General features: G+C 35.1%; 2 protein-coding genes across 6 annotated transcripts in view; one reads left to right on the top strand and one right to left on the bottom strand.

Moving 5' to 3' along the window:
• LOC111511249 (probable 3',5'-cyclic phosphodiesterase pde-5) overlaps positions 1-7,547 on the top strand; it is a 70,106-nt gene extending 62,559 nt beyond the window's left edge. For 4 of the 5 annotated variants that reach the window (XM_074182634.1, XM_074182642.1, XM_074182652.1 and 1 more), the window contains exons 9-11: positions 3,599-3,757; positions 3,827-4,081; positions 6,875-7,546. In XM_074182634.1, the coding sequence (XP_074038735.1) occupies positions 3,599-3,757; positions 3,827-4,081; positions 6,875-7,123 (663 nt within the window). In that variant the 3' untranslated portion in view covers positions 7,124-7,546. Of the gene's footprint in view, positions 1-3,598; positions 3,758-3,826; positions 4,082-6,874 lie in introns of all 5 variants that reach the window. The other variant, XM_074182638.1, reaches the window with a different exon arrangement.
• Positions 7,548-9,823: 2,276 nt separating this feature from the next.
• The window catches only part of LOC111511250 (neuropeptide CCHamide-1 receptor), a 269,279-nt gene continuing 266,703 nt past the window's right edge, over positions 9,824-12,399 (bottom strand). The window contains exon 6 of the mRNA XM_074182600.1: positions 9,824-10,443. Within this exon, the coding sequence (XP_074038701.1) occupies positions 10,173-10,443 (271 nt within the window). The 3' untranslated portion in view covers positions 9,824-10,172. The remainder of the gene's footprint in view (positions 10,444-12,399) is intronic.

Here is a 12,399-nt window from a genome sequence, read left to right as displayed (position 1 = left end):
TTTCGGTTAATGTATGGGCAGGAATTATAGGTGATCATCTAATAGGCCCATTTTTTCCACCAGGACGCCTTGATGGTCGTTCTTATTTACACTTTCTCGAAGAAGACTTACCTGGGTTATTGGAAGATGTGCCACTTGCGTTAAGGGATCGAATATGGTACATGCACGATGGCGCCCCTGCTCATTTCAGTGTAATTGTCCGAAACCATTCAAATACAGTTTATCCTAATCGTTGGATAGGTCGCGGAGGACCTCAGCAATGGCCAGCAAGATCCCCCGATCTCAACAGTTTAGATTTTTTTTATGGGGTCTCCTTAAAACTTCCGTTAATACTTTAGAAGATTTAAGAGAGCGAATAGTTGCCTCGTGTGAAACTATACGAAATACGCCGTGAATATTTGAACGGGTGCGTAATTCCATGCGTAGAAGGGCGGAAGCATGCATACTAAGTGCAAGTGGCCACTTCCAACAATTTTTATAATCAGTTTTGATATTATTACTAATTAACAAATTTGTGCTATTCGTTTAGACTTACTGTCACAAAATAAAATAAAACTCGTTTTTGTGAAAAATTTATTTTTTTGTAGATTATGTTTTCAAATATTATTTGGGAATTGGTAATGCGTTATGAAGCAATTTTCAGTTTCTCATTCATTTTAGAATTGATCTAATTTTTTAATTTGCTTTCTGTCGATTTTTATCTTTTTGAGTGAAAATCATGCGTCGAACAAAGAAATACCAAGAGATCAAATTTTCTCAAAAATAAATGAGGATTTTAAAAATGATTTTATTTTGAAAAGAAAGCATTGGCGTAGTACTTTTTCCCCAAAAATATTCAATGCGAAACCTGTAGGGATGCCACTGTTTGAAAAAATACAAATTTGTGTACATCAGAAAATGCGCCTTGAGGCATGGAACATATGTACCAAATATGCCAAAGATGTCTTCAAAATTATCTCAGTTATTATTAAAAAACTGATTATTTTTGAAAACTTTGCCACCTTGTATCTCGAAAGTTAGGGCGTTTAGGACATACGTCCATAGGAAGTTTTTGTTTTTAGAAATGGGTCTTAGAATCACCTCCTTGAATATTAGCATGTGTTTAAGGAACATCCTGTATTTCGTAAAATACGGATAACCAACAACGATGTGAATCATTGGAGAAGGGAACCTTTTTATCAGCTTTCACCATCGATCTTGAAGTCAAATGAGACAAAACCACTTGAAAAAAATCGTTAAAAATAACTGCTTCGATGTTTCAAGAGATTGGATAAACAACAAAGGGTCGAAAAATTCGTATCCACTGTAACCTCATTAAAAAACTGCAGAGAAATACTTTAAAGTATCTAATGGAAAAACAAGTTTATTTTCTGAGAGGTCAAATGTCAGAACCGAAACCGAAACATCCTCAATTTCAACCGCTTAGGAAATGAATGAAACCGTATGTTAACATTCAAGTTAGCCAGGAGAGAAAATATAAAAATGGCCAAAAAAGCGACACCTAGGTATGAGTAGTGAAAATACTATGTTGAATTAATTTTTGCTGACTCATCCGTCGGACTGAACAGTACCAGTCTTGGAAATAATTTCAGAGTCATCTGATTGATAGGATTTTCTGGTAGATTTTGAAATGTGACCTCTAAAGGGACTGTGGCTGAAAAGTTTTGAAAAAGATTTCAGTGAGTCGCATAATAACTGATGAGTCCTGGGGAAACTCTTGAGTGGATTGAAATACGAGGTATTTCTAGTCTCTGTTTTGTGAAGTGATTTCGGTATTGTTAATTATTCGCGGTTTATTTGGTCTTGTTGATTTTAGGAAAAATTTCGGCTCCGTAGGACTGCAGGAGAGTTCCACTTTCGATTAGTTGGTGAGCGCATCTGTAAAATTCATATATATTATAAATATGTTAAATGCATATGTATGTACTTATTCTATATCTCCAAGTTGGCACCTAAGGTATTGTTGAAAACATCATATAGCTACGAATCTGTTTTCTTTTTCCATCACTAGGTTATAGCATTTTATTCACGTTATACAAGAAAGAACGAATAATTGGGCCTCTTGATATTGATTTTATTAAAATTCAGTCAGGGCATACTTTTGTTCATGGGTGATGATTAATTATATTTTAAAAAGATTGATGTGAATCTTCTCATTTGTTTGTTTCCAATTGATTGCTCGGTTGTACTGAATATAGTTGAATTGTGTAGAGTTAGGATAGATAACATATTATATCAGGAACAGAGAGTGTTTTTCAATCTTGCTTCGTTCAGATTCTAATAATCTTGTCATTTCCAAAATTTGTTCTCTCTCATGGAATTTTCCATGGTCATAATGTTATTTGATGAATCACAAATAAGGAAATGGTACCGATGTTGCTCTCTTTAGGTCTAGACTTCAGTCATATTTTTGTTATTCATTATTTATCAATTACTTGTCTAACTATTCCGCCTACTTTATTTTTCAGTAAAATTGGTTTGTGGAAACTATGCTGATATTATTACATTCCCCCAGACCCTTGAAAGAAAATGCATTTGAGCCATGGCCAAGTCCACCCTCTGGGAACATAACCAAGCCAAGCGCTTTGTTAAGGTAGAGGAATAAAAATTTCACTTGTTGATCAACCCAACCACTAATTATAAATCCGTGATCAGAGGTTGCAGCGACTATCGCGCTACCGCATTCAATTGAAAAAACTAATCTTCTCGACTGAACGATCTCATATATAGGGGGTGTGTATTTTCTTGAAGGTATATAATTATCATCACATATCACTAGGGATTTAAAGGGATCGCTACCAGATCGTTGGGTCAGTACAATATATACATTATAGTCTAGAATACGTAGTGAATCCTTATAATGGTCGTGTATATCAGTATTCTTCTGAGCATGTAGTCTATACTCCTGCAGTTTGTATTATCGATTTTTTTTTTCTGAGACGTCTGGATGATTGATTTCGAAGAAGAATCACTGAAAGCGCCCTGCCCTCATTTGTTCAATAAGCAGTTGCAAGTTTTCTTTTGATCTTGGGGGCATATTTTGCTTTTCATGTGATCCGAAAAAAACAGTTGTTTTCGTTGATATACTTGCCCCGTAAGTTCATTAGTATCGATCCAATTATTTTTTTACTTGACACTAATACATTCCCCATTTTTCTGTGGGGTTGGGTTCTCTAATGTTTCGAAAGGAAATGGTATGCCGCTGATTGGTATCTAAGTCTCGGTAATACTAATCAGTCCCAATGTTTCACAGTTGTACTAGTGACTCACAACCTCAAAACGCTTTAAATCAAGTGGATATTGATCATCAGTTGAATGAAGAAATAACATTGATGACTGATCTTTGATCCTCTCTGATGCTACTAGCAGCTGGGAATCATCTGAAGGTTTTTTATTGTTTTATTGATTCACTGAAGGGCCTTTTGAAATTTTGTCACAACTCATATACCGATAATAATTATTCTTCACACAACGTATTCAATGAACTGAATTATATGTTGAATTCCACTCACTGCAATGAAGCTTTCTGATACATCAGCTCATACTGCAAATATTCATATATACGAAAATTTTATTTTTGAAAATCATTTTTTTGTAGAGCTTGGCTCTGTTTATTGGTGCTCTTTGCCATGATTTGGACCACAGAGGAAAAAATAATAAATTCATGCTAGACACTGAATCTCCGCTGGCAGCAATCTATTCAACATCAACAATGGAGCATCACCATTTCAACCAAACGGTCACCATTCTCCAGCAGGTGGGTGAACAAGAGTAAATTAATTTTGTCAAGCCTTTTGCACAATAATCAACATTCTGTTTTGTACAGGAGGGGCATAATATTTTCAGCAGACTCACTAACAAAGACTATAAACAAATCCTAGGTCTACTGAAGCACTGCATTTTGGCAACTGATCTAGCGGCATTTTTTCCGAATAAGTCCAAGCTGGCGAGCATAGTGAAAGCAAGTGAATTTTCTTGGAACAATCTGGAACATAGACGACTTCTTCAAGCCATTGCCATGACGGGCAGCGACCTGAGCGCTAGCGCAAAACCGTGGAAAATACAAAAGGAGACCGTGAAGGTAATGAAAAACATCACTGCTTGGATAGGAAAGATACTAGAAAAGAGTTTCTAAAACACCCCCTTTTCTCGTTTGAAGATTGTTTATGACACCCCACCCTTCTCGCATTATATATATATATATATATATATATATATATATATATATATATATATATATATATATATATATATATATATATACATATAATAAATAGATAAGTACTCTTTGATAATTCCCATATTGATTTCAATTTAAGAGCCACCGGTATACAGCTGTTTCAGCCTATTGGGCATCGTCAGTACCGGGCAGGCGGTCCTCGATTGAAGACAAAATGAGAAAAAACCAAGAAAGTACTTGATAAAAATAGCTGCGTAAACGCAAGCGAAACATAAGTGGAACCACCTATTGGTGTGACACCCAAGTCAACTTGCCAAGTTTTTATGTCAGTGTTGGTGGTTTGACCAATCAACCGACAACTGCGGTAGCAGAAATTTGGGAAGCTAACCTGAAATGCCATCGGAAAACGAATCCACATGTTTCTAGAAATGATATGAAATCTAGAAAGGTTAATGCAGTCAAGCTGCTGGAAAATAATTCCATGAAAATCAAAAAATAAATAGATAAGTACTCTTTGATAATTCCCATATTGATTTCAATTTAAGAGCCACCGGTATACAGCTGTTTCAGCCTATTGGGCATCGTCAGTACCGGGCAGGCGGTCCTCGATTTCATATCATTTCTAGAAACATGTGGATTCGTTTTCCGATGGCATTTCAGGTTAGCTTCCCAAATTTCTGCTACCGCAGTTGTCGGTTGATTGGTCAAACCACCAACACTGACATAAAAACTTGGCAAGTTGACTTGGGTGTCACACCAATAGGTGGTTCCACTTATGTTTCGCTTGCGTTTACGCAGCTATTTTTATCAAGTACTTTCTTGGTTTTTTTTCTCATTTTGTCTTCAATCGAGGACCGCCTGCCCGGTACTGACGATGCCCAATAGGCTGAAACAGCTGTATACCGGTGGCTCTTAAATTGAAATCAATATGGGAATTATCAAAGAGTACTTATCTATTTAATTTTTGATTTTCATGGAATTATTTTCCAGCAGCTTGACTGCATTAACCTTTCTAGATTTTATATACATATATATATATATATATATATATATATATATATATATATATATATATATATATATATATATATATATATATATATATATATATATATATTTTGTTTGTTTGAATAGATGAGTGGGAAAGTAGGGATTCAAATAATAGAATGATGATTGAAAATATTTCTGAGTACTTCTTACTGGCACTTGAATATGTGTGAACCACAATAAACCCTTGCGGGTTACGGTTGAGGGTCGAATAGACCCACTCACTTGTGACCTATCCGGTACTTTGATGAGCTGTCGCGAATGATAGGAAGCGTTGTCAAGAACTATTACACTATTCGCATCCAAATTTGGGACCAATGTGTTTTCAAACCATTCCTCAAAAATTGTAGCTTTCAAGTTATTATGATAGTCCACATTGCAGTCCTCAAGTTTATTTTCACATGATTTCAAAGAATTCGGAACCCATCCTTTACTTTCTTCGCAACGCATAATGATAAGTCCTGATCCTTTTTTTGCAGGCATATTAGGCGTACACATTTCTGAACCATCAATCCACCCTTCCGTAACTGTGTCGTGAGTGTCATGCCAAGTTTCGTCTAAATAGAAAATTTGCCGTTGTACTTGTCTATATTTAGTTATTTGTTCTAAGTATTTGTTACGCAATTCCACTATTCTTCTGCTTTCCATAACTGCTTGATGTTTGTTTATCATTTTGAATCGAAATCCTAGGTTCTTAATCCAATTCTGAAGAGTTTTGTCACAGCAGCTCACGTGATGGCCGGAAGTATTCAATGTTTTCCTTATGATTTCAATTGTAGAAATCTCATTGCTTTTGTTACAGTCCTATATTGTTTTTTTAATGATTTTATTAGACGAACACCTAAAAGTTTTGGCAATCCCGCATCAAATCACGTCTTGTGTTCATAAGGTTTGTTTTTGACTATTTTACGTACAGTCGAGAAAGGAATTTAGGTCAAATCTGATATTGCTTGTAATAGTTTTTTCCTTCGAAACCAAACTTGATATGTAGATTCTTATATACCTACATTGAAATATACTATTTGTGTTTCGATATTCGAATGCATCCGAATCTTATTCACTGGTATTTCCTTTTCGCATTGTTTTCGCATTGCTATTGGAATCACTACACAGGAAAACGTCTGCGTTGTTATCACATTCGTTATTACTATTAGTACTTTTCCAAGGACGGCACATTCTGAACAAATAACAAAAATTTTAAGTAATTATAACTTCACCAATATCGAATTTCAACATTCAAATCGCGATCAGTTCCTGAACTAAACATTGGCAACACGACTCTTGTAACCATCCTCTCATTCAATTGGTCGCCGTAACTTCAAATTTGATTTCAGCCAATCATAAAACTCGGTTAGTAAAAATCATCCAATAGAAACCGCAAATTCTTCAGTCTACGTGGACTAATTCGTAGCGGCATTATTTCTTTGTATTGGTTTTTTGGCCTTTGTGTTCACCGATAGCTTTAAGAATTACTATATCGGTTATTTCGACTATACCTGTCTATGCATATAAATGTGTTTTGATTTATTTCAAAAGATGGCGTCAGGATCACTGGTTACAATCAACACCTGTTAAAATTGACACCAGCCTCCCCTACTAATGACGTTACATTTATGGAAAAATGCATCAGTTTATTTTCATTTTCAGGTGATTTTTGAAGAGTTTTATGACCAAGGAGACGCAGAACGAGCTGCCGGAAGAAATCCCATCCCTATGATGGACAGAAACCGACCTGAAGAGCAGCCTGCAAGTCAAGTTGGATTTTTGACTGGTATCTGCATTCCCTGTTACGATCTTCTTTATACGTTGATACCCGAAACCAAAGCGTTACTTGAAATGTGCAAGCAAAATTTGGAAAAGTGGAAGAAAATTGATATGGAGTTCGCCAAACAATAAGGCGCATGATGCAGGATGCGAAAGTGGAGCTGTAGATGAAGAATTCATGCACTTTTAGGAGTGATGTGTGAAATATCCTCACTCAGAGCTGATAGGATGTTTTGTATTTCCATAGTTTGTGTTAACATATGAAATATTCAGTTTTTTCAGAATCTCTTACCACAGTATTGTTTAATGTTTAGTTGCACATTGAAATGCCTAATTTATGTTTTTGAATGCATTTTAAAGAAACTATTGCCTCTGAAAAATCTAGTATTACACATGCACAATTCTTTCGAAAAGAAAAAATATCTTATGTGACGTAGTATTTATTTTCAACTATATTTTTCAACGCAATAGGCCAGACGTTATTTTCCCTCAAAAAATTAATAATATACCTTAAATTGCGAATGACGTGATGACATGGTCTATTCAAAAGTATTTATTTCTATAGGGTGTCTCATTTCCCCTTCCCTTTTTGCGGCTGTTTTGTTTGAAATCGTTTGTTTTTTCAGTCGGAAAAACCGCAAAACACTATTTTATTGAAAGTAAATATATGTTTGAAATATAAAAAAATATTGGATGAAAAAAATTAATGAAAATATAGAAATTTTTAATGAAAAAAACATAAGAAAACGTTGAATAAGAAACATTTGAACTTCAATTTCCAACTTCATCTCTCTAACATATATCTGAACTGATAATTTTTCATGCAATTTTTTTCATAAGATGATTTATATGTTTCATTCAGTTTTCTTACATTCCCAAAATTCTTCTAGCATTCATTCACTTCTTGTACACTATCTCCACGGAATAAGTCGTAGGTAGGCAGATCTTAGTATGAAATTATTTCTTGTAATCCATCTCCGACTTCTGAAGTGATCCCTGATTCAATATATAGGGGAAGGGTGGGCATAGTGGCCACTGCGGGCAAAGTTGCCACTTTAAGTTTTCTCACCGAGATATGGCAAATTTTCCACTTTTTCGACCCTCTGATGTTAGGTAAGTGCATCACATGTTTCGCTTTAGTTTATTGTAGGCCTAGGTGAAGTGAATTGTATATCAATCGTGCAAAACAACATGTTTCTAGCTTTGAATTTATATGTCTCAACAGTAGATACTACAACGGTTTGTACGTGAAATATTGTATTTAGAAAATGGCGTGATGTATGCAACATACATTGCGGGCATAGTGGCCACAGCTGTGGCCACTTTGCCCCCAATTTATGTAGCATAAAACTTGATTTTTGAAACTGCATTTTTCACAAACAAAACTAAGTAGGCCTATAATATCAAGATCAAGATCACGGCAAACTTCCCCAACGTATTACATGTTCTATATGCAATTTCAGTATCTCGTTTCCTCAGAAATGAAACCACTTTTTCCGTTGTTTATCCAAAATACGTCAAAGCTCTATAATTTTGATTTTGAGTATATAACTTATCAATAGGAAAAACGTCTCGAATCGCTTTTGCGTAGACTCTTTTTGGAAAGTATTTTGTTCATTAATTCGGCTTCGAACTCATTGTTTACTGCAATTTGCTTGATGATATCAAGTTCTTTATTAAAATTATCTATTGAAATAGGAACATGGATAAATCTGTGAATCATGCTATTATAAGCTACTACTTTGTGTTGGATGGGATGGATGGGTAGAATCATAATGTTTAGTAATATCCGTATAGGACGGTTTGTGATAAATTGAAAAATCATGTTTGTTGTTCATTCTACTAATTGTTGAGTCCAAGAAGTTGATTGAGTTGTCTGCTTCTACTTCAATAGTGAATTTGATATTTTCATGAATTTTGTTAATATCCCTATGAAAAGTATCTAAGTCTCTTTTAGTACCTGTAAAACATACCAAAACTTTATCCACATATCTACGCAAATACAAGAAATTCTTAATCAAAGGATGTTCAAAAATCGTTTTCTCTAGGTTATTCTTGGAAATTTCCGCAAGTAAGGGGCTTAACGGATTTCATATAATTGAACATTTTGAGGAGGAATAAATATTGTTGTTGAATTGAAAATAATTTTGTTTGAGACAACGACAGAAGGTCTTACAACGAAACATAGGTTGTCTGCCAGAGAGGATGACAGTGTTCCATTCGCTATATATTGTAGCAATCCTATGAATGATACCTGATTCCATTCCATAACGAATGTTTGGAATACAAATTAAATAGAGAAAAGTTTTTTTGTATAGTTTAGTGTTTATATGAAAGTATTAGTTTCGAAAGTATTATTTATTCGTGTAATCTTTCAGTTTGTGTTACTTCTTTGCATGATCTACATATCTTTATATAGAGTTACTTTTTCGAAATTGACAGCTTCCTTCCTTTCTTTGGAAGATTTCCACATTCCTTTGTATAAAGATGGAGAAGTAGGAAGTCAAATCTTTTTTCTTCCAAAAAATTATCTCTTTTGAAAATATACTTACCAAATATCAAAAGTTATATCTTCAATACGAAGGAACTCCATTTTGAGCCCTGAAGAAGAATTCAATTGAATTAGAAAAGTTGGCAAGAATAAAATTGTTCTTTCAAGAGAAATAGATCCGGTTATCTAACCTTTATTGAAAAAAATTATGTATTGTTCTGTTTTGTAGGAACCATAGTGGTATAACATTTATGCAGTTACCGTTATTCTGTATGACTCTAAATAAAATAATTAAACAAGAAAAACCAACATCGTTATAAATCGTGAATCGATTTAATTTTGTAACATTTACATTACTTGATATTTACAAGTAACATTGTGTTTGATGATGTATAATATGAAAGTATTTTGTGCATTTAGAAACTTGCGTTTCTAACAACTTAACCATGCCAGTATATATGAAAGTATATTTTCCTAATCAGTAAAAAAATACTAAGTCGAACTTTTTCCCCGAATGAAATCATCAGATTTGAAACATGTTTATGTTTTTGAAATCGTTGCACCATAATTTATTCATGGTATTCAAATATAAATCTATCAAGCTTTGAGAGTGTTCCTCTGAATTGGACCAAAAATGTAACAGAAAATAACAAGTCGCCTAATTTATTGAATACACATAGACTACATGTGTCAGTTCTCATGACCACATCCTTCATTTTCAACATTATTTCGTCTCCAGTGATATGAAAGTTCAGTGCAGACATTTTCATGTGCCCCCACCAGCAACGTGACTGAAGTTTCAGCACAATTTGGGTTTGTTCGCTTGACTTTTGAGACAGGTCGTCCTCTTCTGATCGGCATTGACTGATTTCGTTTCATAGATACTAAGGACATGGATGTTGTTTGTTGGTTCCTGTAATTGCTTGAGAAGTATCTTTTTTGCTTTCTGCAGAATAAATACCTGAAAAACATCAACTCAGATTGAAAGAGCTATATGCATATTTCAGAAAGAATCTGTACATGAAATACATCACATAGAGGGAAATACATTTTTGTTAAAATCCGAAATTTTGAAGTTATACTTCTGTTGACGTGTTGGGAAAAAATGATGGGAATACATTTTTACCATTGAGCACACCGTCATGGAAAACCAACACTCTGAAGTTAGCTTCTTCTTCTTCAATTCATATAGCCGTTGCTTCTCAGTCAAGCGCATTGGGCCAGACTCCTCCTGTCCATAGTGAACAGAAGCTTCGTCCGGGGGCGCAGCTGTCTTGGTTGAGGCAATGCAGCCACCCTAAGTTTTCTCATTCACTTCTCTCTCATAAAAACACTTCATTTGTTTACTAGGAGGCCGCCAGTCCTCTTGATATGACTTTCATGAAGAACACGTCTGCTATCGCATTGACGACCTCGTCGAATCCCTCAACACCCAGCCTGGTTACTAGCGTAGAGGGCAGCCAGTCCCATTGAAATGTCTTTCATTTCAATATTCATTTGAACTTTTATTTTACTAAAACATCTCAACTCCGACCACGACATCCACATGCCATCTTTGAGGATGGCCGTTATCAGCGTGAAAGTAAAGGCTGGCAACTGTATTCATGGGTCGAATTACTTTTATATAGTCATCTCTGGGAGGAATAGTTCTGTCATCACTTGAAGATGATTACGGATACTGACAATGAAAACGTCGTGAAGCAACATGGTTTGATTTTTTCTTAAATTTGTTTTTCAGTCTTCTGCACAATATAAATTATATTTCAGATGTCCATTCTAATTTTATTTGTTCATTTCTAGTTTCCGAATCGAAGCAGAATCATATCAGACAATGGAAGGCCGAACTAAAAATCCTACTTGAAACATTGACAACCATTTTCAAACAAAATTACTAAAAGCACTTCTCCACTCTGAAATTCAATAGCTCAATATAGCTAAAACGCTAGAGAGTAATGTAAGGTGCTTGGATTTCATTTCACCCCATAAGTTGATCTAGAATATTTTGCTGGTATCCAACAGAAGGCATTTTTTACACATTTCACTGACCACTTCGTCTTTGACAATTGGGTTCATGAATTTTGAATGTTTCTAGGGTTGATTTATCATTATACTGTAGATAAATACTGATGATTTTTTTTGTATACTCAAAGTCAACTTGGGTTTAACTTTGCGATACCCTGATTCTTGAAGAAATATTTTTTAGATAGGTTTGCGATATTTTTTTGTAATATGGAAGAAATTTGTTGTTGTGGCTTTGTTGTGCTTCATTCAAAAATGAAACACCTTGCCACGTACGGTAAATTCACCTCAAAATATATAATTTGTTTATAGTCATTTATAAGCATGTTTCCACTTTTTTCTTAAACTCCAGGAGAGATTCCATAAAGAGTTACTCAGTTACGATCAGTTTTATCTCATGATCTGATGATCGCTGAGGTAACAATATTATCACATGCGCCTACATCAATGCACTAGTACTACCAGGCAAGCCCTATTAGCCTTGAACAGACAACGTATTACCTCAGGGCTAGTACGAGTGTGCCACCAAGATTTAGCCAAAGCCTCGGTAGATAATAAGATTATCCTGAGGTGGGTTAAAGGGCACGACAGGAGTGAAGGTAATCGCATTGCCGACTCTTTAGCCAAGGAAGCGGCTGGACTGATAATTTTAGGACCCAGTGACACCTACCATGAATTCGACAATTGCGGAACTAGCCAAACGTCACACCCATGCTCAATCCCTAAAGAGAAGGAATGGAATCAAAGGATGAAATCTTCTCAGAATCACCCTTGGCAACTCTGGGAAGGTGATCAGGAAAAATCCATGCTTGACAGTAGGATTTCTGACTGGCCACTGTCAACTAAGAAAACACCTCCATAATGTGGGGCACACCCCTATGTAGGATGTGTGAACAGG

Source organism: Leptinotarsa decemlineata, unplaced genomic scaffold, assembly GCF_025532065.1.
Source record: "Leptinotarsa decemlineata unplaced genomic scaffold, Ldec_3_MD MMD2_P_RNA_scaffold_2, whole genome shotgun sequence".
NCBI lineage: Eukaryota > Metazoa > Arthropoda > Insecta > Coleoptera > Chrysomelidae > Leptinotarsa > Leptinotarsa decemlineata.
The sequence above is the reverse complement of the archived record's forward strand: the minus strand, read 5'-3'. Positions and strand labels throughout refer to the sequence as shown.